The sequence below is a fragment of the Acinonyx jubatus genome, chromosome D4, assembly GCF_027475565.1.
Source record: "Acinonyx jubatus isolate Ajub_Pintada_27869175 chromosome D4, VMU_Ajub_asm_v1.0, whole genome shotgun sequence".
In the NCBI taxonomy this organism is placed as follows: domain Eukaryota; kingdom Metazoa; phylum Chordata; class Mammalia; order Carnivora; family Felidae; genus Acinonyx; species Acinonyx jubatus.
In genome coordinates, this window is record NC_069391.1 from 67,672,183 (window position 1) to 67,699,862 (window position 27,680).

At 45.4% G+C, this 27,680-nt stretch overlaps 1 protein-coding gene and 1 pseudogene across 6 annotated transcripts in view; both read right to left on the minus strand.

The window, feature by feature from the left end:
* NTRK2 (neurotrophic receptor tyrosine kinase 2) overlaps positions 1 to 24,080 on the minus strand; it is a 336,633-nt gene extending 312,553 nt beyond the window's left edge. The window contains exons 1-4 of one of the 6 annotated variants that reach the window (XM_053205197.1): positions 23,711 to 24,080; positions 23,064 to 23,184; positions 22,585 to 22,805; positions 21,543 to 22,116 (exon numbers count right to left, since the gene is read on the minus strand). In XM_053205197.1, coding sequence (XP_053061172.1) covers positions 21,543 to 21,754 — 212 coding nt within the window. In that variant the 5' untranslated portion in view covers positions 21,755 to 22,116; positions 22,585 to 22,805; positions 23,064 to 23,184; positions 23,711 to 24,080. The remainder of the gene's footprint in view (positions 1 to 21,542; positions 22,117 to 22,584; positions 22,806 to 23,063; positions 23,185 to 23,710) is intronic. The other 5 variants (XM_053205198.1, XM_015076265.3, XM_027048154.2 and 2 more) reach the window with 5 other exon arrangements.
* Positions 23,979 to 27,680, minus strand: part of LOC106978584 (protein lin-28 homolog A-like) — a 53,892-nt pseudogene continuing 50,190 nt past the window's right edge.

The following is a 27,680-nucleotide window of genomic DNA, read 5'->3' on the forward strand; positions in this document are numbered from 1 at the left end:
TCTTAACTTTGTAATTAAGAATTAGAATGAAGGTTCTCTTTGCACCCACACATATATTTTTCTCTTAGCCTATCTGACTCCCCCACTGGCTGTTAAACTCCTTGGAGGGAAGGGTCTTTTTCGTGTCACTTCCTGTCCACTTCCTAGCACAGAGCTGATGCTCCGGGATGTCACAGGCTTAAAGCAATCAAACATATCCCCGGGTCCTCCACTTGGAGTTGTTATTATCCCATTGGAAAGACCAGACACAGATACATGTGTGATAACAGGAAATGACCGTGTAGAAAATAAACAAAGTAAAGACAACAACAGAGGAGGGCAGAGAGCCAACCTGGAAAGCAAAAATTGTCCGACCCAGAAGCAAATTTAGATTGCAAGCATACAACATACTCAAACCAACTAATTTTTTTAGTGACAAAAACCAATTTCCCTCAGAAGATGAGCATTTATTTGCCACTGACCCCCTGAGGCTCAAGAATGTTAAGACTAGAAATGACCTCCAAGAATCTTCAGATCCAATGGCCCTTGACCCTGAAGGAGGGTCCTTAACCCTGAAGGAGGAGATGCTCCCTGGCGGACAGTGCCCGCTGCCACAGTATTTGGAGAGCAGGGGAAAGAAGGGTCCACGCAGAAGCACAGGCACCCATACTGAGAGGGCACAGTGGAAGGAGCTACAAGATGTGATTGGGCAGGTCAGCAGAGGCTTCAGTGGAGGTCAGGGCTTGAAGAATGACCAGAAAGTCAAAAGATAAAGAACGTGAACATAAGCAAAGTCCGTGCTCTTTGCCATTTTACTCTGTATTGCCACCAAAGCTGCTCCAGTCTCAACTTGACATCCAGGACCTTCGCTCAGACATTTTCTGGAAGGTAAAGAATTTCCTCTCCTAATGCTTAATAAGAAGCTTATGGGAGGTTTTTTGAAATAGAAGAGAGGAGAGATAACTTTAGGGAAAATTCACAGAAACATTTCTGAATTACAGGTTCCTGGAAAAGGTACTCATCCTATCTTTTAAAAGATTTCACGTTGGCTTGAACAGCCTATCAAATAATTTCTACAGGTAATCTTCCAGAGTAACAAAGAGTGCTTTTAACACGTCTTGCCTTCATGTGTATTAGCTTAACAGCAGTATTGCTCAAAAGTGAAATTTCCCTATAGCCAGGACTTTATTGCCTGAACCGTACTCTGGCAATAAATACATCAGAAAGAAATAGCAACAGCAGTGAATATTTCTAATGGCCACTCTTCCAAATGCAACCTCTTCCTGCTATGCTGGCCACCCTCCACCACTACCAAATAAGTAAGTAAATAAGCTAATAAAAGTAGAACTGAAACTGCCCCCATGAGATTGCCATACGCACCCAGGCTTCCAGCTGGTGGGGCACTTCAACTCTGATGGGATCCTCTCTGCTGTAAGATTTTTTTCATAAGGAACATAATCTGTAAAAAATACTGCCCCTGGTTCCCCGGGCTCACAGCTAGGCAGCTTCCATTTTTCAGCAAAAATGCTGAGAGTTTTGAAAGTCAATCCCTGAGCAGGTGCAAATAATACTCTGATGCACCAGAGCAAGACTCCAGATAGGACTGTCCTAATCTATTCTTACGAGAACGGACCCACGGATTGGTCCATTCTTATGAGAGGGTGCATCACCCCAACTGCGAAGACATGAATGCAGAGAACACCAAATGAGCACGCTCCAAACCCGAATTCGAATGGCCTACTAGTGCACACTGTTTGGTATTAGCACTTCCAGCTGCTTCTTGGCCATGGTCATAGAAGGAGCATCAGTAATTCCCTCGGGTAGAGTGCCATGTGCCAGGCACTGGGGTACCCAAGGATTAAGGGTACCCCTTAACACAGCAACGCTACCAGGAAAGCACCATGATTGCGTCCACTTTTCAGAAGAGGAAACTGAGGCAAAACCATTCCAGGTCCCTTCGCCAAGGTCACACTGCTGCCAAAACAGGATGGGAACCCGGACCTACCCACCTCTGGACTCCGAGCTCACGGCCACTAAACCACACCATTAGGACTTGGACGTGTAAATCCAGCACCCTCGGTACAGAATAGTTTCTACAGAAACCATTTCTACAAAGTGCACCTTCCCAGATAATCCTGACCTAAAAACAATAGTCAACGGAAAGGAATGAGGACATTTTACAGGATGCTCTCCTGCCCTGTATGCACACAGAGCTGTAACAGGAGATACATGAAAAATCTTCAGATTCTTCCACAATGCCAAGCTCTGAGAACTGCAGTTTCCTGGAATAGCCCAACTGCCCTGGGAATTTAATAATTCAAGTGCCTGGAAAATAATAAGTGGTGTGGTATGAGGGATAAACACACCCCGCTAGCTTCATCTCTTACGAGCTCTACGACCTGGGGCAAGTCCCTACTCTTCAGCCTCCTTGTCTGTCAGGATGTTGGGGAAATTAGGACACCCCATCCAGTGAGGGCATCTGAGGTCCCATATGGGGACTTCAATTAATGCTAGTTACGAGTAACAATGAGCAGAAGACTGAGGTTCAAGGCGTGGCCAGGTCACTAACCAGCTCCTGAGCTTAAGCTCACCCTGCCTCCAGTGCCCACGCCTGTGGAAGAGGACATTTGGAGTTGGTAAGGTCTCAGCTCCCTTCAACACACACATTATAAGAAAACTGCAGCAAAATATGATGAAGAAAAAAGTTACAGTCTGAGTTTCTCTCAGAGTATCTCTACAGCATTTTCCTCATCTATTCCTCTGTCAACAAGGTGGTTACCGACAAGGAACACCACAATTTATGACCAGAAAAGTTGATTATGAAAAAAAAAACCTTAAAGTTGGCTTTCTCTATAAAATATATTGATCTTCTCCCCAGAAAACACTGGACTTATTAGCATAGCCTTCCACATAGTCTCAGGACTGGACCCCCGCCTACAAATTACGTGACACGTAAGCCTTATAAGCTGACCAGAAGTCACAACAATTGCATGTGGTCTAGATCTACATCCAGTCAACACAGGGTCCTTAATTTTTTACTTTTCTTATCAGCCACCAACTTTGCAAAAAGGGAAGATTTCCCATTTTACAATTCTGAATTTCCACATTCTCTTAAAAAAAAAAAAAAAAAAACAGAAACAAAGCTGAAGGTCTGCCAAACTGGACTAGCATTTCTTCCTGGCAACAGTCAAGACGAGCTGAGGAACACTGTCCCTGGAGGTTTGGGGCACATGTCCAGTCGGTCACATTCCCAACTGATCTTGGCAATTTCACTGGCCTGTGGAAAGATCATATGACACCTGACTTAATTCTTGCTTGTAGTCTCCACTGAGATGTCAGGGCTCCAACTGCTCTCCTGCGTTGACAGGGCATCTCCACGCTTAGACATCCCTACAAGGAGTCTCATCAAATAACATGACACAGAGGCCACAATAGAAGTACCTCACTTTTTAAAAAGAGTTACTTCTACCTATTCTGGAAGCTTTAGAAACTTCCTCTGTTGTTAAAAACTAAAATGGATACAAACATAGCCACGTATGATTTTATACTTGGTAGAGTGGTAAATACAATCCCCAGGAGAAGCAAGGGATGTGTTTTCTCCATATATATATATTTTTTTCCTTCCAACTAATTTAATTTCTAATGTATATTCCCCATTGGGTCTCAGAGCTCTGGAGTAGTCACATCAACGTACCACAGTAAATGGAAAGACAAGTAACTAAACAGGTACGGTGACATAGTGTCACCATATTAAATGAAGAGCCCCAGGATGGATATGGTCCAATAGCCAGAAAGAGGCTTAAGTGATAGTTAAGCTAAAATTTTTTAGGGGGTGGGTAACGTCTAACGTCGGCCAATGTGAAACCACCAGACCCTCGAGTCAGCTCACCGGGGGGCCTGGGCTGCACTCTACAGCTAATTCATCCTGGCAAACCCTCAAGGAGCCATCCCCCTTGGGGATGGGGGCACCCCAGGACCCTGAGCGGACTTGTCCTCTGACTGGGAAGCCTTCTGGTCACACCTGCTCCTAACAACTTCTCGACTAAAACCATCTCTGCTGTGCTCTGTGGGAGGAATTCTGAGGTCTCAATGGAGCATCTAACCACGTTCTGGGGCCTTCAAAGGGCTAGTTCCCTGGCAGGCCTGGATGTGCCTGCTGGTACCTCCCCAGCTCATCTTCATCCACGGACAGGGTGGCTTCCACCTGGATGAGCACGTAGGCCAGGCTGCTCCGTCTGTAAAAGGATGTCAGCCCCACCATCTGTTTGTCTGGTTTCCAAAGAGAATGGATCTGGCCTTAACCAGTACCAGAGATTAAAATTTTCCAGGCTCTGGTCAGAGGGGACAACTTCAAATCATCTGCAATCCAGCTTCTAGCAAAGCCTGGTTCAGCAAAGGGTACTGGGGATGGAGACTGAGCTCTTGCATTGTATCAGTTTTATAATTACAGCACTGGCATATTAAATTGGCGGGCCACGTTAGCTTCCTTGCAGAATTACGCCCTTGTCACCTCCAGCTCCCCCCCCCCCCACAACCGCCACTGGCTTCCTCAGTAAGGAGAAAATGAAATCTACTGATGCATTTTTCATAATAGCTGCAAATCACATCATTCATTGTCCTTGCAAAAGAAATTCCTTTCAGGACACAGTGCCAGACAAAGCTATGTTCCTGTGGAATTAGTAGGCATTCTCTTTACCAATAATGAGCTTCTCCTTTCACAGCCAGGAAGCTGAGAACAAACGTTGCACTCGGCTACGGCAACCATGTCAACCATTTGAGTTAGTTGGGAGTCCCAGCCCCTATTTTCACTCTTTATCCCCTCCCTCTCATTTTTACCTTATTGTCCTTACGGTGTAAAATAATTATCGCCGGTTATTCAACTACTGATGAAAAAGTGAATAATTGTGATATTTGTAACATTTCGTTTACTGCAAATCAGGTGGCCACTAGGACCAACAGGACAAGACTTACACAATTACCATAGTGTCATTTCAAGAGATCAATTAGTAAATAATTGCCTCCCCGGGTTGTTTTTAGGTTTCAGAATGACTGTTCACAAAATCTTCCTGCAACTCCAATCCAACACATAAATTATCTTGTATAAAAAAAAAAAAAAAAAGTCTTTTCCTCTTTCCCAGTTATTCCGGGCCAACCAATGTTTCATTTATGACTTGTGAAGAAGAACTTCCAATGATTAGCCCAGGCCTTAAGAATTTTAAGAAGTGTTCAAGTCAGCACTAATCACAACAGAACACAGTTCTGAAAGCTCTTGGCCTCGGGTCAGGTCAAATCATGCCATACGAAGAGCATTTTTGGAACTAATATTACTGCTCCAGCTTTAGGACAGATCAAGCACAGCACCGAGAAAAATGAGCATCAGGCATAACATCAAGAAAAGAGAATGTTTCAAGTGGTAAAATTTTAGGATCTCTGTGTGAAGGTCTGTTTTGATTTTGGCACAATTTTTCATCCAACATTTATAGGCTGTGGGAGTAAGGAGAGCAACACTTCCAATTTTAACTTCACTAGTTTCACTTCGCATGTTAACCTTTAGTCCATTTTTATAGAAGGTTAGAGATTACTTTCTTTGGAGTGAAACTACAAAGATGCTGCTTTTCTGAAAAGGGATCCCAGTCATAAGTGGCTGTGTAAGGCGGCAATAAAGAGAAGCTATTTTGCAGAAAGGAAGTGTGAGTGCATCTAAAAATCCCAAACAAATCTCTCGTAAAAACTTTAATCCAAGGATGGTATCACCATTCAAAAGGATGGATATTTCTGAGATACCTACAGTAGTCAAATTCACAAGAGACCAAAAGCACAAAGGAGGTTGCCTGGAGCTGCAGGGGGGTGGGTGTCGACGGGGTGGGAGTTTGTTTAATGGGTACAGAGTTACAGTTTTGCAAAAGAAAAGGGTTTCCGAGATGGACAGGGTAATGGTTGTGCAACCTTGCGAATGAACTTATGCCACTGAAATATACCTGTCAAAAAATGGTTACCATAGTAAATTTCATGTTAGGTGGATTTCACCACAAGTTTTCAAAAGACATTTTGTAAAGGCTTTACAATTAAAGAATAAGAGAGACAGTTAAAAGAGAAAACGAATTACAAACTAACTGATAACCTCCAGACTCCAGGGGGCCTGTTACAAACAGCCTAATACATAAAATGGACCAAGACTCTGCAACAAAACAAAGTTGCAGAACAAAGACCATGACCTGAATGACCTGTGGCTAAATCTGACCAGGGATTGCTCCGCACACAAATGGTCAATGTCCCAATCAGCTGAGTGCGCCAGGTCCCACACAGGAGAGTAATAGCAAACAAGCAAAAGGGAACCAACGCCCTATCACCTCTGCCCTCTTAACCCCCCCACTCCCACCCCGCCAGGGCAGATTTTCCTACGGCCCCCAGCCCTACAGAGTTTACTCTCCTTCAGAACACAATCCAGCATAGCCGCGCCAAATAAAAACTAATAGCCAAGCTCTTACTATGTGTTAGGCACTGGTATGAACCTTTTACATGCGTCTGCTCATTTTAACTTCACAGAAATCTGATGAGAAATATTCTATTATTGTCCTCTTTTACAGATGGGAAAACTGAGACAAAGCTTTAGTAAATTATCCAAAGTAGCAGGGGCAGATCAGCTTCACGCGGCGGGGGTCTCAACCCACCAAGCTATCCTGCCTCCCAACCAGCATCCCTCCCCTACACCAACACCCAAAGAAAATGAAACATTAATTTGTCTTTCCTCCTATACACACGGCAATAGACATATTCAGTGATTTTTCAATTCACGAAAAGAAATAATGAGGAAAGGAACATTTTAGACATAGTTTTCAGAATCCCAGGATCTTCCTAGGGTGCCACTAAATAATAATAATAATAATAATAATAATAATAATAATTCAGCCATAATGAGCTGATTCTTCGAACACTACATTCAGATTTAGACCTTTCAGAGGAAATTAAAAAAACTCCGTATGGGAAAGAGAGAAAGGTGGAAACGGATAGCTACTGGCATTTAGCAATCCCCATTAACTGCCAGGGACAGATCTGTGCACTCCTGGTCTGTCTGGGTCTGTGATAGCACAATGCTTATAATATGGTCAGGGGGCAGGGGATCTCTATGTGCTGTGCTTACTGGAAACATGGAGCTCGGTGCTGGAGAACTTCCCTGAAGAGAGGGAGCACAGCAGTGAGAGTCTGGATAGCCTGCCTACCCCGCTACACAGCCCCAAGGCATAAGCACTGCGCCTCCTCTATTCCAGACCATCACCACAGCCCAAACCTACGCTGATGCAGAGCTCAGACACTCAAGGCAGAGGCCCAGCCGGCACTTTCCGTTAGCTCTGGGCAGTGTCCAGGCACGTTAGTGGTCCTCTCTCTGGTGGTCCCTCCAGTCCAACTTCCTCCATATGAGGCAGTGAGTCTACGCCTTTCCTTGCTGACTCAGTAGGATTCTGGAATTCCCTACCCAAAGACCCTGAATCTACTCCCAAAGCCTGTGCAGGCCTTTTCCACAGGCCTGTCCTCCTGATGGTGTGCACAACCCTAGGCACAGCAGTGTGTGGCTAGGGGGAGGTCCGAGGCTGCTGTCTGTGCTGGTGTAGATGGAGTTCTGACATGGAGGCTAGACTGCCTACAGGGCTTCAAGAAAGAAGGAAGGGGGTGACCAGACTGGGGACCCCCACTAATGCCTTTCAATGGGCCATATAAATAGAAGCAGCTGGCTTAAGTCTTGTTATCCAAGACCCAGAAAAATGCCTGGTGGGGAGGACATGTTCAAAATCTATTTGTTGACTGACTAATTGACTAAATAAATGAATGAGTTGATCAGCCAATCAACACATGTACGTACAAAGAGTTCAATGTTGACCTCCTGTCCAGCCATCCTTGGGAAAAGATGACTCTGTCAACAGGATATCTATTGTCCCCTGAGCTGTACACAAATATAAGATACAATGAAAGGAAAGGAAAGATAGATTCCAAGGTAGACTGAGGGAAATCAAAGCCCAGGAGTGCCCTCAATGCACCAGAAGACATTCTTGATGGGTGAGAGAGCAATTTCAGGAAAGAATAAATGAAATGGCTAGTAAGTTAAATCCTAGAGGGTCACCCAGGCTTAGCAGCAGAGCCAGTGACTCAACCAAAACGAAGACATTTCTCATGAGAGTTAAACATTATGTGTGGGTTCCATAATGCTCACTCCTTTTTAAAAATTTAACTTCCAAAATACACACGGAGTCTAAACTATTTTCATTTGTATGTATATTATGAACATACCGCATCGTGTAAACATAAATACATGGATGTTATTTATCTCAAGGGGGAATTATCTTTTTGGATTATTCAACACAATCTGTTCACCTATATACTTCTCCAGTCTATTTTTAAAAGCCTCCCAATCTCATATGTCTATCAGTTGTTTTATGATCAGTTTTGCAAACAACTATCAAAACTTCAAGATGCCTGATAGTGTTAATTATCATAAATATAAAGGAAGCCCCACGAAACATTCACAGGATTAGCCCAATGCACCTTGATTGCGATGGCACAAAAATGCATGTATCAGATGGTACATTAAACCGGGCCTGACACACTTCTCCTTTTACACTCCTGATGTCTGCAGTTCTTTAAGAAAAACGAACAGCTCTGGGCACCTGGGGGCTCAGTCCGTTAAGCATCCAACTTCAGCTCAGGTCACGATCTCACAGTCTGTGGGTTTGACCCCCACATCAGGCTCTGTGCTGACAGCTCAGAGCCTGGAGCCTGCTTCAGATTCTGTGCCTCTCTCTGACCCTCTCTCTCTCTCTCTCTCTCTCTCTCTCTTTCTCTGTGCCCCTCCCCTGCCTGCGCTCTCTCTCAAAGATAAACGTTAAAAAAATTTCTTTTAAAAAGAAAGAAAAATGAACAGCCTCTACCATCCACGATACAAGAAGGATAAATCACATCTGCAATCTCACACCAGAATCGCTTTGTAAGAGAACCCCCGCCATAAATGCAGTCACAGGGATAAGTGCAATTGAACCACAGGGATGGCCATTATTAGCCATTACACAACAGAAAAAGCACAAATCCTTCTCATTAGATCTATTTGTTTGCTGGAGATCAGATGTCCCTCGAACGATTCCTTTTCCCTGAATTTGCCTCTGGCGTTGAGCCGGCCTGTCGTGCATCTCTGCTCATCCGCTTGCCCTCATCCTCCCATCTCTTCGCTGTCCTTCCTTCCTGTTGGACACTCCCTCATCAAACCTCTGCCTTTCTTCCTTTCCAGCTAGCTATGCTATGTCTCTACAGTGAATTGATTTTTTTTTTTTTTACTGTGCATGAACCAACGATGTGCTATTTAATTCCAGAAAGGTTCCTTATTTCAACAAACATCTTAACCTGAAGATTTTAAAAAGTCATGTCTAGAAATTTCCCTGTTGATGGCCCAAAGAATAGCTAGTACATCTTCTTGTTTGTTGTTTGGAATTCTCAGTGATAGATACTCGGAGGAGCACACGCATGTGTGTATCCACGTGTGTGTGTGTGATGTGGAGGTCCGGGACATCGTACTGGGCGCTGGGGAAGGAAGAGCGTGACCAAGCTCCACGTGGCCCTCACCTTCAAGTAGCTAAGATTCTACCGGTGTGTATGGAAGGGTAGCCAGGCAAGCATTTATGTTGCTAAGTGACCTGTTCTGGGTTGGGAACCCAGGAGGTTTTAAAAGCACACGGTGGGGACACAGCCCAGAGGCAGGGAGGCAGAGGAATTTAGCCAGAGACAGAAGGCAGGGGAAAGGTGTCTTAGGCAGAGAGGCTGGCCAGTGTGAAACCTGGGAGTCAAGTAAAAGTATAGCTCCATTAGGGGTACTGAAAGCCCTGAGAGGCTGGAGTGTCTCACTAAAGAAAGGGAAAGGCAAGAAATGAGGCTAGAGGATGCAGGGCTTTTAAGACTCATTAAGATTGTTTAAACATATCAATGTTAATGCTATCTTAATTTAAAACACCAATATAGGGGCGCCTGTGTGGCCCAGGCAGTTAAGCTTCCAACTCTTGATTTTGGTTCAGGTCACGATCTCACAATTGGTGAGTTCGAGCCCTTTGTCAGGCTCTGTGTTGACAGTGTGAAGCCTGCTTGGGATTCTCTCTCTCTCTCTCTCTCTCTCTCTCTCTCTCCTCTCTCTGCCCCCCCCCTCACACTCTCATGCTCTCTCTCAAAATAAATAAATAAACTTAAAAAAAAAAAAATATATATATATATAACACCAATATAATGTGGGGAGAGCTAGGCAAGCAATTCCTACGGAAAAATTATCATACAAAAATAACTGAAAAGTCTGAAAGAAAAACTAGTGAGTGAGACTAATACTTCAAATAGAAAAAAATAATAATATAAAGCTTCAGGAGATAAAAAGTTCAGTAATAAAAAATAGCCAGGCTGATTAACAGAATAAGATATATCCCCAAATGGCCTAAATCTTTAGTTGAAATTACTGATGGAACAGTAGAATTATATATCTACAGTGTCAAGAGACCTGATTGGCTGATCAGCTATCTTGAAAAAATAAGAAAACACTTTTTGCTACCTCTCTCCTTACACTTTGAAAATCCAGATGGAGCCAAGCTTTAAATATAAAAGTATGAAGGAGCGAAAGACAATATGGAGTTATTTTATACTCTCAGAGAGGGGAAAACTTGCAGCCACATTTACAACATAGAAGCCATAAAGGAAATAATAAATTTTACTACAAAAAGAATTTAATTGTTTTACCAAAGGAAGAAGAAGAAATACCAGAACCAACATCAGAAGACAAGCAAAACATCGGGCAACATACACATTTTCTTTTTGTTAAATAGGTCTTATGAATCCATTTTTTGAGAAGGCCACCCACCTAACAGAAAAAGAAAACAGCTAAGGATATGACAAACAGGGTTCACTGAAAAAGAAATCCAAATGACTTACTCCATGTAAAAAGACTTTCAACCTGGAACATAATTACAGAATTGTGAAATAAAAGTGGTGAATCCTACTGCTCAGGCAAAGGTCAAAAGGTTTGGTAACAAATAGTATTGGCTGAGTTGTAGAAAAACAGGTGCTTCCAGTTTGAATGGCAGAATGAAAGAGTGTCATCTCTTTGCAAGACGCCTCCGTCACTATCTATCAAAGTCACAAACATCTTTGCAAATGTCCCTGCAGTTCAAATTCTAGGAATTTTCCTATCAATAAAATCATGCATGTGTATAAGAAGTTTGTAGACAAGGTTATTCAAAAGGAGGCTGGTTCAGTAAAGAGCAGCCTATTCATTCAATGGATTACTGTGTTGCTGTGAAAAAAACAAGACTGGTGTACATGTGCTGATACAGAAACATTTTCAAGATACAGCGTTAAGTAAATAAACACCAACATGCAGCACAGTGGGTATAGCATGCCTTCATCTGTGTATAAACAAACAAACAAAAAAGACATATATATGCACTCATGTATGTGAGTAGACTGTTTCTGGAAGCTGAGAGATTAGAGAGTTGTAGTCCGCAACAGAAGACTAACTTTTCATGACCCACTTCTCTGTACTGACTGCATTTCTTATCATGTTCATGTATTACTTTAAAAAAGCTAATTCCTGGGGCGCCTGGTTGGCTCAGTCGGTTAAGTGTCCGACTTCAGGACACAATCAGGTTTGTGAGTTCAAGCCCCACGTCAGGCTCTGTGCTGACAGCTCGGAGCCTGGAGCCTGCTTCCGATTCTATGTCTCCTTCTCTCTCTGCCCCTCCCCCCACTTGTGCTCTGTCTCTCTCTGTCTATCAAAAATAAATAAATGTAAAAAAAAAAATGTTTTAAAGCTAATTCCTGGGGTTCCTGGTGGCTCAGTCAGTTAAGATTCTGACTCTTGATCTCAGCACAGGTCTCAAGGTTCCTGAGATCGAGCCCCACCTGGGGCTATGTGCCGACAGTGCAAGCCTGCTTGGGATTCTCTCTCTTTCTCTCTGACCCTCCCCCTCTCGTGCTCTCTTTCTCTCTCTCAAAATAAATAAATAAACTTTAAAAAAAGCTAATTGCTAATAAAATTTCATACAATAAAGTTAATGCATTTCAGAGAAAAGAGGTGTAAAAATCACTGTAAAGAATCTGAACGGTTCCCAGGCTTGAGCAAGCTTGGCTGAAAGCACTAACCTTTCCAAAGAAAAAATGTGTCACTCAGCATTGGTGCTGGGCAGTAAATGAAGGAGAGAAAAAGGAGTGTCCATCCAGGGGACACAGGTCCGGGCCAAAGTACTTCAAGTTCTGCATTCCCTTTGTGAAGGCGATCCCATTATGGAGATAGATGCCTTGGGCAAGCTTAGCTTAATGCCATTTAACATTTTAAATGCAGAATGAAGTGCCCTTGCTCTAATTCCAAGATCACCAAACAAGCTTCCAGTTATAATTTGTACTCCTTTACAGATCTACTGGTGTAGAAAACAACCTGATGCTGATCTGGGTATTTGGGTCCACATGATTGCTCCATGCCTTATTATATAGCAACGTAATGACGATCTGGATTGGTGTTTGGCTTGTTTTGTTTTGTTTTGTTACTAAATAACAAAAACCAAACAACAACAACCAACTTTGGTCTTTAAGAGACATGAGGAGCCACAGGGCAGTCATAAGGCGTGACACCCTGGCACCTGGGTAGCTCAGTCGGTCAAGCATCTGACTTTAGATTTCAGCTCAGGTCATGATCTCGTGGTTCGTGAGTTTGAGCCCCATGTCAGGGTCTGTGCTGACAGCCTGGAGCCTGCTTGGGATTCTTGTCTCTCCCTCTCTCTCTGCCCCGCCCCTGCTTGTGTTCTCTCTCTCTCTCTCTCTGTCTGTCTCGAAATAAATAAAGAAATAAACTTTAAAAATTTAAAGAAAAAAAAAAAAGCTGTGACATAATGAGATCAGCATTTTACAAACACCACACCAGCACACATGGCACATGGGTAGAGAGTAAGCACGGCAGGGAGGAAGGTTCTGCAGCACTATAGGCAGAAAATGATGATTTTTTCCCCCCCACCAGGGACAGCTTACTCAACATGTACTGGTCCACCTGTACTTTTTAGTAATTACATCACATGTTCGCGTCTGATCAGAACACCTGCCCTTTATATGCATGTTCTGATTTTTTCAGCTCCCCCGGGGGACACGAGAGTGTGGATATGAAACCCACACCCCACCTCGCCGCCCAGGGCTCCTTCCAGTTATCCCAGGTACCTGCACGCTGCCACCTGTCCGCCTGTGTTAAGCTTGTCGCGCCAGGTTCAGGGAATGGTGATGGTCCACCCACAGGCCCTGCAACCCAAGATTTCTTGACAGCCCATTAAAAGGGCTTTGCGGCCAGGTGCCTGCCTGAGGGGGCGTGTGCGTGTACGTGTGCGTGAGCGTGCATGCGTGGTTGTTGGCCTCCGCGGGGGAAGGAAATGAGAACCACCACCGGAAACAGAAGGAGAAAGAAGAGTGACAAGGGGAAAAAGCCCAAGCAAGAAGGCAAGGCAAGCAGTCCAGGCGCAGAATCTTCCCCAACGCTGAGCCTGGGGTGGCAGCTGAGGTGCTCTGGAGTGAACCCGGGAGCAGACTAGAAATGTGTCGAGCCTTGCCCAAGAACACAGAGGCCACCCCAGTAGGCTCCCTCTCGCCCAGCACCGCCCACTGCTGCATACGCGCTCACACATCAATCAACCGAGGCCTGCGATGGGAAGCGAGCAGGCAACGGTCAGAGAACTTGGCCACAGGTCCCTCTGCCACCCCGCAGGAAGGGACTCTATGGCACATGCAGCGGACACAACTTTGGTGACCAAAACTGAAGTTCAGAAGAGCCTACCTACCTTTTTTAGACTGCATTCTGTTTCAGAGGCTAAAAACCAAAAGTCCACTGTCTTTTGATTTAAAATCACACTCCTGTAGCAACTGTCCCCAAATGCCTCACTGATTATTTTGTTTATGTTGAGAACTGATCACAGAGGACAGACACAACGGGTCTCTGGCCAAGGGAACCAAAGAACTAACCTCTTACTACTTCACTCAGGTCCTCATCCAGAGAAACCCAGAATGATTAAAACAAAATTAAAACTCTGGGTGGGGATGTAATGTAGGGCCCGGTGAGTACAGTTAATAATACTGTAGCGTCTATTTGAAAGTTACTAAGAGAATAGATCCTAAAAGTTCTCAAGAAAAATACGCATAACGATGTGTGGTGATGGATGCTAACCAGACTTAGGGTGGTGATCTCTCCACGACACATGCAAATACCAAATCGTTACATTGAACACCTGAAACCTGAAGTGTCAGTTCTATCTCAGCAGAAAAAGGGGGGGGGGAAAGAAAGTCCAGGTGGTTTAAAGAAGTAAATCCTCAATTATTAGGAAAATTTTACAATTCAAGATAATTAAGTCTGAAAGGACCACACCTGGTGTTTTATACACACACTTGTATCTTCACAGACACATAGACAAAGAGAGTCCTGGTATGTGTGTCTGTGTTTCTAGAGGATTGTTTGGATGTGAACATTCTAGGCAAGCATGGGGTATGGAATAGCAATAGGTCTTTATCTGCAATAGAAGAGAGACTCTGGGGGCGTCTGGGTGGCTCAGTCGGTTGAGCGTCCAACTTCGGCTCAGGTCCTGGTCTCACAGTTTGTGGGTTTGAGCCCCCCCGCCCCGCATCGGGCTCTGTGCTGACAGCTCAGAGCCCCGAGCCTGCTTCCGATTCTGTGTCTCCCCAGCTCTCTGCCCCTCCCCCACTCACACTTTGTCTCGCTCTGTTTCTCAAAAATAGATAAATGTAAAAAAAAAAATTTTTTTTAAAGAAAAGAGACTCTGGGTGGTGTGTGATTATTATCATCTTTATCCTATACTAGAAGATGCTGTATTCCCAAGGAATACAGAAATCATTGATGTCTTGATAGTCTAACACATGGTGCAGGTAGAAATGGTGATGGACAGCAGGACAAAGACAGGGGGTGAAGCCCCACTCCACTTCCTTCCCACTGCCATGCCCTTTAACTTGTGACCTTTTATGTGAATCTCTACACTTGCCTCAAAATTGCTTGTGCTCTCGAGGCCAAATCTGGGCAAGTGGGGCTGAGCAGACAGAGGCCTAAACGAGACACTGGCTAAGATTCTATCCCGAATTGTATCCTGCTCCACCAGAGAGGGCTGGACAAGCCAATCAACCTGACAGTCCCTCCGAGGCTCTCAAGACCTTCTCACCTACTTCAGACCTAAATAAGCAGATGTCTGGAGGGAGCCTTCCAGGTCCCTGGAGAGAAACCTTGCCTGAATCTAGAGTTATGTCTCAGTGCAGGCCATGGACAACATACAGAATGGTAGCAGAATGAATTCTAGATGGGAGTTGGCAATCCTTAAGCTTGCTCAATGGCTCAGTCATTGAGCTCAGCCATCAATCGTGGGGCAAAGAGAAGTCAGGGGCAAAAAAAAAGAAAGGGCAGGAAAGAATAAGCATGCTCTGGCCACAGGTCTTTCATAGGCGCTAAGACAGACTTTGTATAAAGGGCTGTGGGGTCCTCCACTTATAACCACCCTTGACTGTGGCCAAGACTCCCAGGGCAGCAACTTTCATTCTGCAGCATGTGCTCTGCCCTCCTTCCACACCCAACCTGCCAAGATGGGTTAGCATCCCTCACTGCTGCCAATTCATGAAGGCTCTTCTCTGCAGCTGGACTTTCACGTATGAATTGCTTACAGATGAGGAAGGCTCGAAATTTAAAAAACAAAAACAAAACACAGTCATCTAAACAGAAAATGCATTTCTTCCCATGTGAAGATGAGGCCATTGCTTTGGGATCGACAGCTCACACACTTTTTAATTGCTCTGTCTCTAGTAGAGACAGCTTTGCACAGACTTGGCTAGACTATGCTTCTCTTCACATCTCTGACACTTTCTCAAACGGTGGGCTGGGGTTAGGTTCAATCAAGGGTGCAGAAGAGAAGGGAGGTCCACCAAAGTAAAGGCCATGGCACTTCCTTTGGACGCTGGGGGAAGGAGCTTCCGGACCCACGATGTCTTTAACATATCATGGCCTTAGACTCTTCACTGGCTTGGTTTGTGCTGAGAGCGCCAGAGCAGAGCATTCCTGGGACCCTTCTCCTTCTGTGGTACCAATTCTGAGTGACCCTGTGTGTGACCTTGGACTCAGCAGCCCAGCACTAATGTGCCACCAGTCTTACTAGCGGCTCACATTTGAAGAGACATGCTTTGGGGAATTGAGAGCAGACACCAACACACGCACATGTGACAGTGTCACCAAAGGCCATCAGATTCTCACATGACCCTTCACTTCATAACCGATGTATAAACCACATTATCTCTGCCACTGAAGCTTCATGAACTTCAGGGCCAGGAGACACTTGTCTGAGCACTGAATCCAAAACCCTCAGTTTACATCTGACAGGCTCATGCCCAGATAGTAAGGGGCTGCTTCAAGATCAGGTCACTGCTGACTCCAACTCTCTGTGATATCCGGGTCTTTAAATAAACAAACAAACAAACAGGTTAACTCAGTACCTATGCATGACTTTTCTTCCCAGGTTTATAACCCTCACAAGCACTCACTCCTTCATCTTCCAGATCAATATTTACTGACTCCCCAGTCCCTTTGACAGCCCAGAGACCAAAGTGGTAAGAAGGCACCCTGATTATGTGAGATCTTTGCCTTCTTTAACGGAGATCGATCAGCAATCAAATGTAGGGTGGAAATTATCAGGCTACTGCAGGGCTCAGACCCCTGCCACCTGGGGGTGGGATTTGTGTTTTAAACCAGTTAGACCAAGTAGATTATGAAAATGGTCAATCGGCTATTAACCCAAGGTTCAGTTTTTTCCTCTGCCTTTCTCTCTCTCACACATACCAAATGAGGAAAACATGTGCCCTTCTAAATGATCTCTCCCAAAAAATCATCCAGTGGATTTATAAACATCAAGAGGAACCAGAATTTGGCATCGCACCAAGGGGCAGCAGGTACAATGCCGCATTCCACCCTATGGTGTTTGAAGCCACAAGGAGCTCTCTAGAGAAGTGGTAAGTTAGTCTGGAGGGTTGAATGTCAGCGTGTGGCACTCAATAGTGGTTTAATAGTGTTTCTTTCCCTAACAGCCACGATGAGCAATGAGTTAAAACATGGCACTTGCTTCGTACCAAAGGCCAAAAAAAAAAAAAAAAAAAATCAAAAACAAAAACAGAAACAGAAACATACAGAAAGGAAAAGAACAAAAAAAGAAAGGAATTCCCCTTCCCCAGCTGAACAAAAACTCTAGGTTTTATACTCTGACGATCCAGATATAGTCAAAGAGATCATACAGAATGTTCCTAGGGAGAAAGAGACCTCAATTCTTAGCTGTCCGGCCAACTTTTCAGCTTAGAAAAATGTCTTTACAAGGGAATATTGAAGCAGACACAAACAGAGGTTTATGGGATAGAAACAGTGAAAGATTTTAAACAGAACTAAACTCAGCTCTGGGGAACTGTGACCACATTATCTCAACTTCCCATTACTTGCTTGTAATAACACATAACCCAGGCCCTTCCCTTCACTCGAGTACTCTGGATTCCCATAAGGAAATATCACTTTTCGGAGAAGAAAAAAAAAAATCAAACACATTTTCCTGTATAGTCAATGAGAGGTGATGGGGGGGGGGGCGGAGGGAGAGAAAGTAGGGTCAGGAGGGTCAAGGCACTTTTCAATTGTTTTACCCAATGTAAGAAAAACCTCCTTAACGCAGAGATTGAAGATAGGAAACTAAGAAGGCTCCACATTATCTTGCTGGGGTGAATTCCGTAAGTACCTTCACTGGGAAGACAGTGCGTTTTCAACTGCTGCCTGCAAGTTGTGTTAAATAATGAATGATGTAAATTAGAATGCCTTATTTATTAACAAGTCCAGTGTGGCTTATGTAACCACACTCAAAACTTACTCTGTGGCCCTTAAATGCGCAGAAAGCACAATCCAAAGTTCTAGAACCCCCCGTGGAGGGGCTGAGAGGTAAACATCAGACTAATGAAAACTGATGCCTGTCACTGAATGCTTGCAAATGCCAGGATTCTTGTTTTTAGTGCAATTAATTGCGGTGGAAAAGCTTACTAAGGTGAGGGGGCCAAAATCAATGTATTAATGACATAACATTACAGTCACTTAACCAAGCCAACAATTTATTGCACATAGAGGCTCTGGCAGCAGAAGCTGCAAATTCTATTTATGTTGCACTAAGAGGAAAAATGTTAGACTTGTCTCCAAATATGACCCCCAAATCAGAAACTAACACCCAAGAAATTCAGGAAAAAAGGCCATCACTGATGTCTATAAAATATAAGCAATATGAGAATGCATGCCCCCCTTTCACGACCATGTAAATGTACTTAGCACTCAACACCAGTGAATGTTACACTTAAAATGATTAAGGTGGCAAATTTTGTTTTAGGTGTTTTTGACCACAATAAAAATAGAAAAGTATGATCTGTTTTAACCGTGCCTTTTATCACTTGGGTGAGACACAACTTGTCCTTTAGAGAGCATTTTCGCACTCGATACTACAGAGACCTCAATGGCCAGTTACATAATTCCAACAGTAGGCTTTACTCTTGAATTCCACTTCTGTGCAGCAATGGTACTGTTTTTAAGTTTAATCTAGCACTGCTTTGGGATAACCATCTCAGAGTAAGAGAAGCTGGCACCTAGCATCTGTGTGATCCTGGGCAGGTGTGATGCATCTCTACAGACAGGGAGAGGGATCCAGATATCGTGTCGATGGGTAAAGAGTATGAAACAGACACTATGCTAGGAGAATTTTTGATAAAACAGGCTCAAACAATGACTCTAAAACGAAATGTCAGGTGGGCCTAAAATAATGCACGTAGAAACAGAAAATAAAATCCCATGCATATGGTTTTAGAATGTTCTACCAATGGGCTCTCTCTGAATCCTAAAAAAGCACAGTGGGGTAATTTCCCCGAAATATATAGACATTGAGTGATATACCGTTTTTAAGTGATACAGTAAACCGTGGCTTCAGCAAGTTCTAATTACAGTTTACTTACATTTCCCCTATTTAAAAAACTAGAAACATAAAATTTCAGCTAAGCACCATTAAACTGGAACTTTAAAACAGGTTATTTCAGGAATACCATTGGGTTTAATAACAAAGTAAAAAAAAAATGTGTAATTTGGTTCCAACTGGAGCTGGTATCCACTGGCCAAGAATTTAAAAGCTGTTCAAGCAAATATTACTACGTAAGAAAAAGAGCCAGATGGAGTCATATATGGATGACAGTGAAGCAAGTCCATTTCGATATCAAAACAGCAGAACTCAAAATAATGATACGAAGTGCTTCCTAAACAAGGGTTTCGATACATTTAACAGGACATCAGGGAACAAACCGGCTGGGCTCAAACAAAGCTGAGGGACAGAGCTGAGATACGGACTTTTTCTCAGAACGCACATCTACCAGCCCCATTACTGTCACTAAGGAGCGTAAATTCTCCATCCCAAACACTCACCCTACACACCTCCCAACTCTCACTCTCGATGGATCTTCACATCAAAAGAAAAAAAAATAACAGTAGAAATGAGGAGCGCCACTGAACGAATAACTGACAAACACTTTAGTAAATAAAAAAAAAAAGAATCAATTTTTTTAAAGCCGGAAAATAGGAACCTGCCATCAGCTATAAAAGAAACAACAGCAATTAGCAATTATGAGAACTGATATAAGAAAGCTCAACTCAAGTCCACTGATTGCATAAATATAAATACCAGGCAGCCAAGACCATGAAGGTTTAAGTGATATTTTTTTTAATTTAAAGAGTTTTATTTTCCTTTTCTCCGATGATGGCTTTAAAAATATTAAAGTGGAAAAAAATGTTACAGTGAAAATGATGGGCCCTATCTCCTATCCTTCTTCATCATACATGCATCCTCTAATACAGAATTTAAAAACAACAAAACAAGACGTCTGACTGTATCAAGGCACACTCCCCCTGGTCTCAAAATAGTCCGAAGGGCTCTGAATTCCATATGGCTTCCTCCATCTGACTGCTGACATCTCATCTCATGAAAGAGACACAGATCCTGATAAAAGGCCACAGACACTTTGACCAGGCGAACCAGGGCCAGCACAGTTGGGGCCCTACACACCCTCTCCGGCACTGCCTGCTCCAATCCTTGCCAAAAAAAAAAAAAAAAAAAAAAAAAATCCCAGCATCCTGGATGCAGCCTGACAGTTGGTTGCTCCCAGCACATCTCAGCTCTGCTAGGCCTGCACATTCCCCTCTGTGCTGTTGTCATTTCCTTCTGCCCTAGCCTTATAACGTGAGCATCACCAGCAGAACGAACAACAGAGGCCAGGAAGGTCTCTTACTTACATTAAAAAACAGGTTATCTCAGTCAACTACGTTGGCAGAAACCAGGCGTGCGTTTTCTGGGGAGGAAAAAAAGCATGCGCACTCGCCAACCGGAAGGCCACAGCCCAAGCCCTACTTTTTGGGCTGCCTATCTTAACATCAAACACACCATAAGGAAAACTGGGAGAAACTTTGCCTTACAACCCTCCGCATGAATGAATAAAATCCCATGCCAGTGAAATACAGGTAATGGCATCCCCCTTGTGGGGGAAGGTACACCTCTAGGAGAGGTGACAGGGAAATGCTGGAGAAAGCACTGGTGAATCCCCACTTGGTAATGTACTTGTCACAGGGAGGACCGAAATATACAATTCTGCTTCCCCATCAGCCCCGGGGCAAGCTCAAACATGTCCAGGGTCATAGGGGTCCGTCGCAAAGTACTACACCCTGCTTTATCATCCAACCTGGTCCCAGGATACTATTCAGTGGGCAATTAAGATTTATAATCCAAATGGTCTCAAAATTTTATCTCTGGGAAGTCAGGTCCAAATTAAATCAGACCAGGCTTTTAGGCTTCCCACGAGCACACTTTCCCTTTCAAGAGAGCACATTTCAACACTCAGAACTTCTTCTCTTACAGACCATTTTCAAGGCCAGCTTTGGATGCCATCTCCTAAGCCATATCTGATATACAAAATGAAAAAGGAACTTGGTGAACTCCAAACCTCAGAGAAAGATGTTAAGGGAGAGACTGAGCTCCTTCAACAGATTTCAAAAAGTTCATTATTTTTAACCCCCCCCCCTCCAGTAAATATTACTGGAACTTCTCTTAATACAACATACACATAGCACCTTATGAAACAAAAATATCCAAAACTAAGTTATTGCATACGGAAAGCCTATAAAGCACACCCAGCAGGGCTTTGAAATACAGTGTATAAGGAATCCCTTCCCGCAAAGAATATACATATTTATGTTATTGACACATACAGTATACTTAAAACTTATTTTCAACTGTCCACTTCTCCCCGCGTTAGCAGCCCCAAGCCCGAGATACAGGTAACCCACAGATGGCCCAGCCCTGCATCTCCGATGTCTGACTTCTCCCCAGACTTGAGACAACATCCATGCCCCGACAGACACGTCTGGCCAGCCCCAGCCCGAGGTACCAGGAGAGAAGAAAAGAGAAAGAGCACCGGTAACTCACATTTCGGTGATGTTCTCAGGGTCTGCACTATTAGGCTCCAACCTCGGAAACGCCACGATGCCCGGAGAAGGGTCGCTGCACCAGATCCGAGAGGCGGTGCACTTGCAGGACGTGGGACAGGCTAGAGCGGCCCTCCAGAAGCCCACAACCAGCCAGCAGAAGCCCCAGAGCCGCGCCATGGCGGGTCCATGCCACCTCGTCCAGGACGACATCCCTAGCCTCCAGTGCCAGCCCGAGTCACACTGAGTACGTGTCCCCGCGCTGCACCGGCCGGCTTCCCCTGCCCCTGCTGGGCGGCCTGTGCCGCGCTCGCCGCTCCCTCGCCCCGGTGTCTGTAGCGGGCGCGCAGAGCCTACAGTGGCCGGGGCTGAGCGTGTCCTGGCGGGCGGCACCGTTCACAGTGGCCGGGGCATCTCTGGCCGCCTCACAGGGGGCGCTACCGCCGCTCGGAGCTCCGCGGCGGCCGCCGCTGCATGGCCCGGCGCGCCGAGCACCGGCCGGCGGCGCTGCCGGCACTCCCCGGGACGCAGGCTTCTTGCTAGACGCGCACTGGAATCCGGGACGCACCTCGGGGCTGAGAACAAACAGACACGCGTTAAGACTGAGGGCAGGACCCCTTACGAAAGCGCGCTCGCGGCACCCCACCCTGACCCCAGCCAGGGGATTGTGGATGGATGAATGCCCAGCTCCGGCCCCAGAAATCAACTTGCCCCTCGATGGCACTGACGCCGCCGGGGCCACCGATGTGCCTCTGCCTCTCTCCAAGCCCGAGGTCGAGGGAGGGGAGATAGGGCAAGGGTTCCCGAGACAGGATTCCATGGCCCAGGCCGGGCGAAGGACCCTTGAATGGGGGACGCGGAGATTGCCGGAGGCGATGGCTCCGCGACGGGGCCCCCAATGATGCTGCAGAATCCGCCACGGCCGCTGGGCGCAGGGGGCGCGGGCAGGTGGCGCGGCGCGTCCCACCTGGGGAGCCTCCGCGGCAGCCACGGGGGAGACAGCGAGGGCCGAGACGCCGGAGGGCACCGTCCGCGCTGCTCACCCGGGCTCCGGCGCCTACCGCCCGCCGGCGGCGCCTGGGTGCAGGCTCCTCCTGCCGCCGGGCACTGAGCGCGGAGAGCGCGAGCGAAGGAGCGAACGAGGCTCCTGCTCCAACCCAATTCTGGGAGCCGCCGCCGCCGCCGCCGCCGCCGCCTCTGCTACTGCTGGCGAAGTGACGTGAGGGCTGACGCAGAGCAGGGGCAGAAACTCCAGAAAATTAGTCTGAAATCCAAAAACACACACGCTCATACACACACAAACCCATAACACCCTCCAGACAAAAGCAACAGGGAGGGGAGGGGAATCTGGGGGCGAGCGGGGAGGAGGGAAGCATCGGTGCCACTGGCCGGGAGCAGACAGCAGCAGCATGTGGGAGTTCATACACGCGCACACACGCACACATCCTGGCCGGGTAGACGCGCGCCTGTGTGTGTGTGTGTGTGTGTGTGCGCTGTATGTGTGTGCATTGAGATCAGGTACCTCCGAGATGGACCGTTCCACCGCTCGACGCCTCTCTTCCCTAATTCACACCGCGGTCTCTTCTACAATCGCAGTAGAGGCTGTCTCCTTTTTTGAAATGGAAACCGGCCTCGGTTCAGCTCTGAAAAATGCGCTGATTCTTATTATAGGAATCCACCCTCCCCTCTCCCTCCCCGCTGCGTTCTCCTTTCCCATCCTGCCTAAAAGGGAGGGCGAGCTAGCCTAAAAATAAATAAATATTGTAAACACCAAAACGTGTTCAGCATTGGTAACCAAGGATAACCGCCCCCATTCCGGGCCATCTATTTGGGAATCCGTGGTTTTGGAGGGTCTTCCTGTTGGTGCTTTTGCAGAGGGAGGGGAGTCTCCAAATGCAACTCTAGCTCTCTAAGTGGGTCTTTTTCCCGCTGTGTTCCGGCATCACACGCCCGGGAAACAGAGACATGTGAGGGGAAGGGAGCGCGCCTGACGCGTATTGGGTTCCCTAAATGCGCGGCAGCAACCCTGGCCTGTCCGATGTGTGGCGCCGCGTCATTTTCTCTCATCCTTCAGCCTGGCGGTATGCAGCCGTTCCCAGATCGTCGCTTCACTCGCCGCGATGCCCACCCCCCCGCGGGGCACCCCGAGCCCTCGCTCCCCTGCCGTACCTTGCGCGTTTTCGTGTGTGCGCGGGTGTGCGCGAACGCGTGCACTGCGCCCGGGCTGCCCAGAGCACGACAGGCATCCAGCTACCGGCAACCCCGGCGCGGGCAGAGCCTCGGGGTCTCACTAGGGACAAACGAGGCGATCCGGGAGGGTCGGGTGACAAACCTTAACTGCTCTGCGGGTGCAGTTAAATGATGGCTGCGGGGCATTCGCAAGCCTTGTCTGAGAATCCGTCTTCCCATTTGCGGCTCCGAGTCTATTTTTCCGCAGTCATTTAAAAGGGAACTGGGAAAATGCACCGCAGTGCCTGACACTTCCGAGGGCTCTGGTGCCCCCGCGCGGGGAGAGAGCGCCCCGCACGTTCGGGAGCACCAACCCACTCCCGCGGCCCCGGCGGGCACTGCGCTGGGGGCGCGCTCTGGCGCCAGATGCGCAACCAGCGGCGCCCCACGCGTGCGCGGCCCTGCCCGGCCGGAGCACTGCTCTCCCGGCCTCGCCGAGCTCCTGCCCGGGGGGAAAAAAAAGGCGGGTAGCTCGCAGCGCCAGGAAGGGCGTCCGGATGGGATCTTGTTCAAAAGATAAGAACGGTCACGGATCTGCTGGCAGAGGCTGGGGGTGGGAAGGATCCAGAAACCCGAACGTCAAGGTGAATGCTTACATCTTGGTGATGCCTTAAATATTACAAGGGAACGGAAAACATCTAGTGGGGCTTCTGTACAAACCCAGGGCGCTGAGTGTAATCGCGGGAATCCTCCTTCAGCTCCCGGAAAATCTCGCTGCAGGGCCAGAAGACAAGGCCGGCGGGTCTACCTCTCTCCACCATCAGTCAGCTGTGACATGCGTCCTGTGGCGAAGCGCCAGGCTGAAGTTCATTTCTCAACTCGCCCACCGCCCCCCACCCCCCAACCCCCGCCCCTTGCGGGGTAAGGACGTGTCAAGGAAGGAAAACCAAGGGCAATATTGTCTTGGCCCAGGACACACAGTAACACTCTCCAGCCTACCTTGCCAGTGCCTTTAACGGAGCTGGCCTTGCGGAACACCTGGGGGAGGCTGTATATCTAATTATCCGAGTCTCTCTTACACCCCCACCCTCACCCCATTTTTTTCAGAAATGGCCCATTTGCGCCCTAGTGGCTGCAAAGTGTAATGCAGCAGCCAAAGGCCGGGCGGTTTCGGAGTGGTTTGCAGACCAGATTCTAATTACGTTGCAATATTTTTAGAATGTGTGTTGTAATATATATACTATTATATTTAGATCCCAAATATACCCCACTGACTATCTTCCACTTGAAATTAGAACTGGCTGCCCCACTTCTAACGACACTTCTGCTCTGTTTCTTCTTACCATTTTTTAACAGATCATTTACCTATGTGTTATATTTATTGTTTATTGTGATTCTCCCAGTGGGATGTAAACTACGTGAAGGCAGAGGTCTTTATTTTTTTCATTGATATATCTGAAGGACATAGTATTAAAATATATGTGTGTGTCTGTCAAAATGGCTAAAATTAACAGCTCAGGCAACAACAGATGTTGGCAAGAACCCTGGAAAGGGGAACACTTTTGCACTGCCTGTGGGAATGCAAACTGGTGCAGCCACTCTGGAAAACAGTATGGAGGTTCCTCAAAAAATTAAAAATAGAACTACCCTATGACCCAGCAATTGCACTACTAGGTATTTATCCAAAGGATACAAGTATGCTGATTTGTAGGGGCACATGGTCCCCAATGTTTACAGCAGCATTATTGCCAATAGCCAAAGTATAGAAGGAGCCCAAATGTCCATCAACTGATGAATGGATAAAGAAGATATGGTATATATATATATATATATATATATATATATATATACCACATATATATATATACACACACACATATATATACCACATACATATATATACCACATATATATACCATATATATATATATATATATATATATATATATATATATATATAGTAGAGTATTACTTGGCGATCAAAAAGAATGAAATCTTGCATTTGCAACAACGTGGATGGAACCAGAGTGAATTATGCTAAGCAAAATAAGTCAGAAAAAGACAAATATCATATGATTTCACTCGTGTGTGGAATCTAAGATACACAACAGGTGAACATAAGGGAAGAAAAGTAAAAATAATATACAAACAGAGAGGGAGACACAAACCATAAGAGACTCTCAAATACAGAGAAACAACAGTTGCTGGTAGGGTGGTGGATGGGGGGGATGGGCTAAAGGGGTGAGGGGCATGAAGGAGGACATTTGTTGGGTGTTACATGTAAATGATGAATCACTAAATTCTATTCCTGAAATCATTATTACACTATATGTTAACTAAGTTGGATTTCAGTTAAAAAAAAAAAAGTAAAAACTTAGAAAATAAATGGACAAAATAAAATAAAATAAAATAAAATAAAAAAAAATGGTGGTCTATAGACCAACTCCATCAACATGATTCAAGAGCTTGTTAGAAGTGGAGAATTTCAGGACCCACTCTAGAACCCGGGATTTAGAATATGTATTTTAACAGGATCAAGTTGATAAGTACCCATCCACTTGATCTCTATGATCTTTCCAATTTCTGAAATGTTATGAATTTTGAACATTTAACTGTAACATATTCTTTTTATAATTCTATAATCAAGTGAGTGAATACAGTTTTGGAAGCTGAATAAAAAAATAAAAAATAAAATAAAATATATGTGTGTGTTTAATGAATAAATGAAATAAGCTAAAGTTGAGATTCGTCAAACGAGCCCTCTACACTCTCCCTTTCTTCACCTACAACCCTGCAAGTCAGTCTGAATGACTCCTCCTGGAGGGTCTCCCCGCCATTTTCAGAATCTCTGAATTGTCTCTGTGTTATTCCCACTCTTAGCACTTCTGGAAGTCTGACTTTTGACCTCTTCTATTAGCCAGAAAAGTTCCAGCACTGGGCCCAGGAGGGACTCCCTCTCATCCATGCTGGTAACTCGACATTATCAGGCGCAGTATCTGGAACACACTGGCCAATCAAAAACTCTCTCTCAACTGATAGAATTATGGATTTATCTCAATTTTAAGACCTGCCAGAGCTTTCACAGACATTTCAGGGATTCTCAGACCATGGCTTTGTCAGAGCTGAATATTTTCACAGATGGACAACCACTTTGGAAACAAAGAAGAGTTTCTCAAAAAGTGAAGCATATATCTACCATGTGACCCAGCCATTTCACTTCTATGTATTTACAAGAGAGAAATCAAAGCCTCTATCCATATAAAGACTCCTATGTCAGTGTTCATAGCAGCTTTATTTGTACAGGTGAAACCCTGGAAACAATCCAAGTATTTATCAACAGGAGAATCAGTGAACAAATTGTGGCATACCTACACCATGAAAGGCTACTCAGCAATGAAAAAAAAAAAAAAAAATATATATATATATATATATATATATATATATATATATTGATACCTTCAGCCATATGGATGAATCTCAAAATAATTATGCTGAGTGGAAGAAGCCAGACAAAAAGGAATACATATTGTATGATCCAATTTTTATAAAAACTGTAGAAAATATAAACTACCGTGACAGAAAGGAAATTGGTAACTGCTGATAAGAGGGACAAAAAGAGCAGGGAGGGGACATGGGGAGCAGTGACTCCGGAACAAGGAAGGTTTGAGGATGATGGATGTATTTATTATCTTGATTATGGTGGTGGTTTCCATATTACCAAGTTGCATGTTTAAATATGTCTAACCTATTATATGTTATTCGATAATGCCATTTTAAAAAGCCAGAAAGAGGGGCGCCTAGGTGGCTCAGTCAGTTAAGCATCCGACTCTTGATTTCGGCTCAGGTCATGATCTCATAGTTTGTGAGTTCAAACCCCGTGTAGGGCTATGCGCTGGCAGCATGGAGTCTGCTGGGGACTCTCTCTCTTCCTCTTTCTCTGCTCCTCCCCCACTTGCTCACTCTCTCTCGA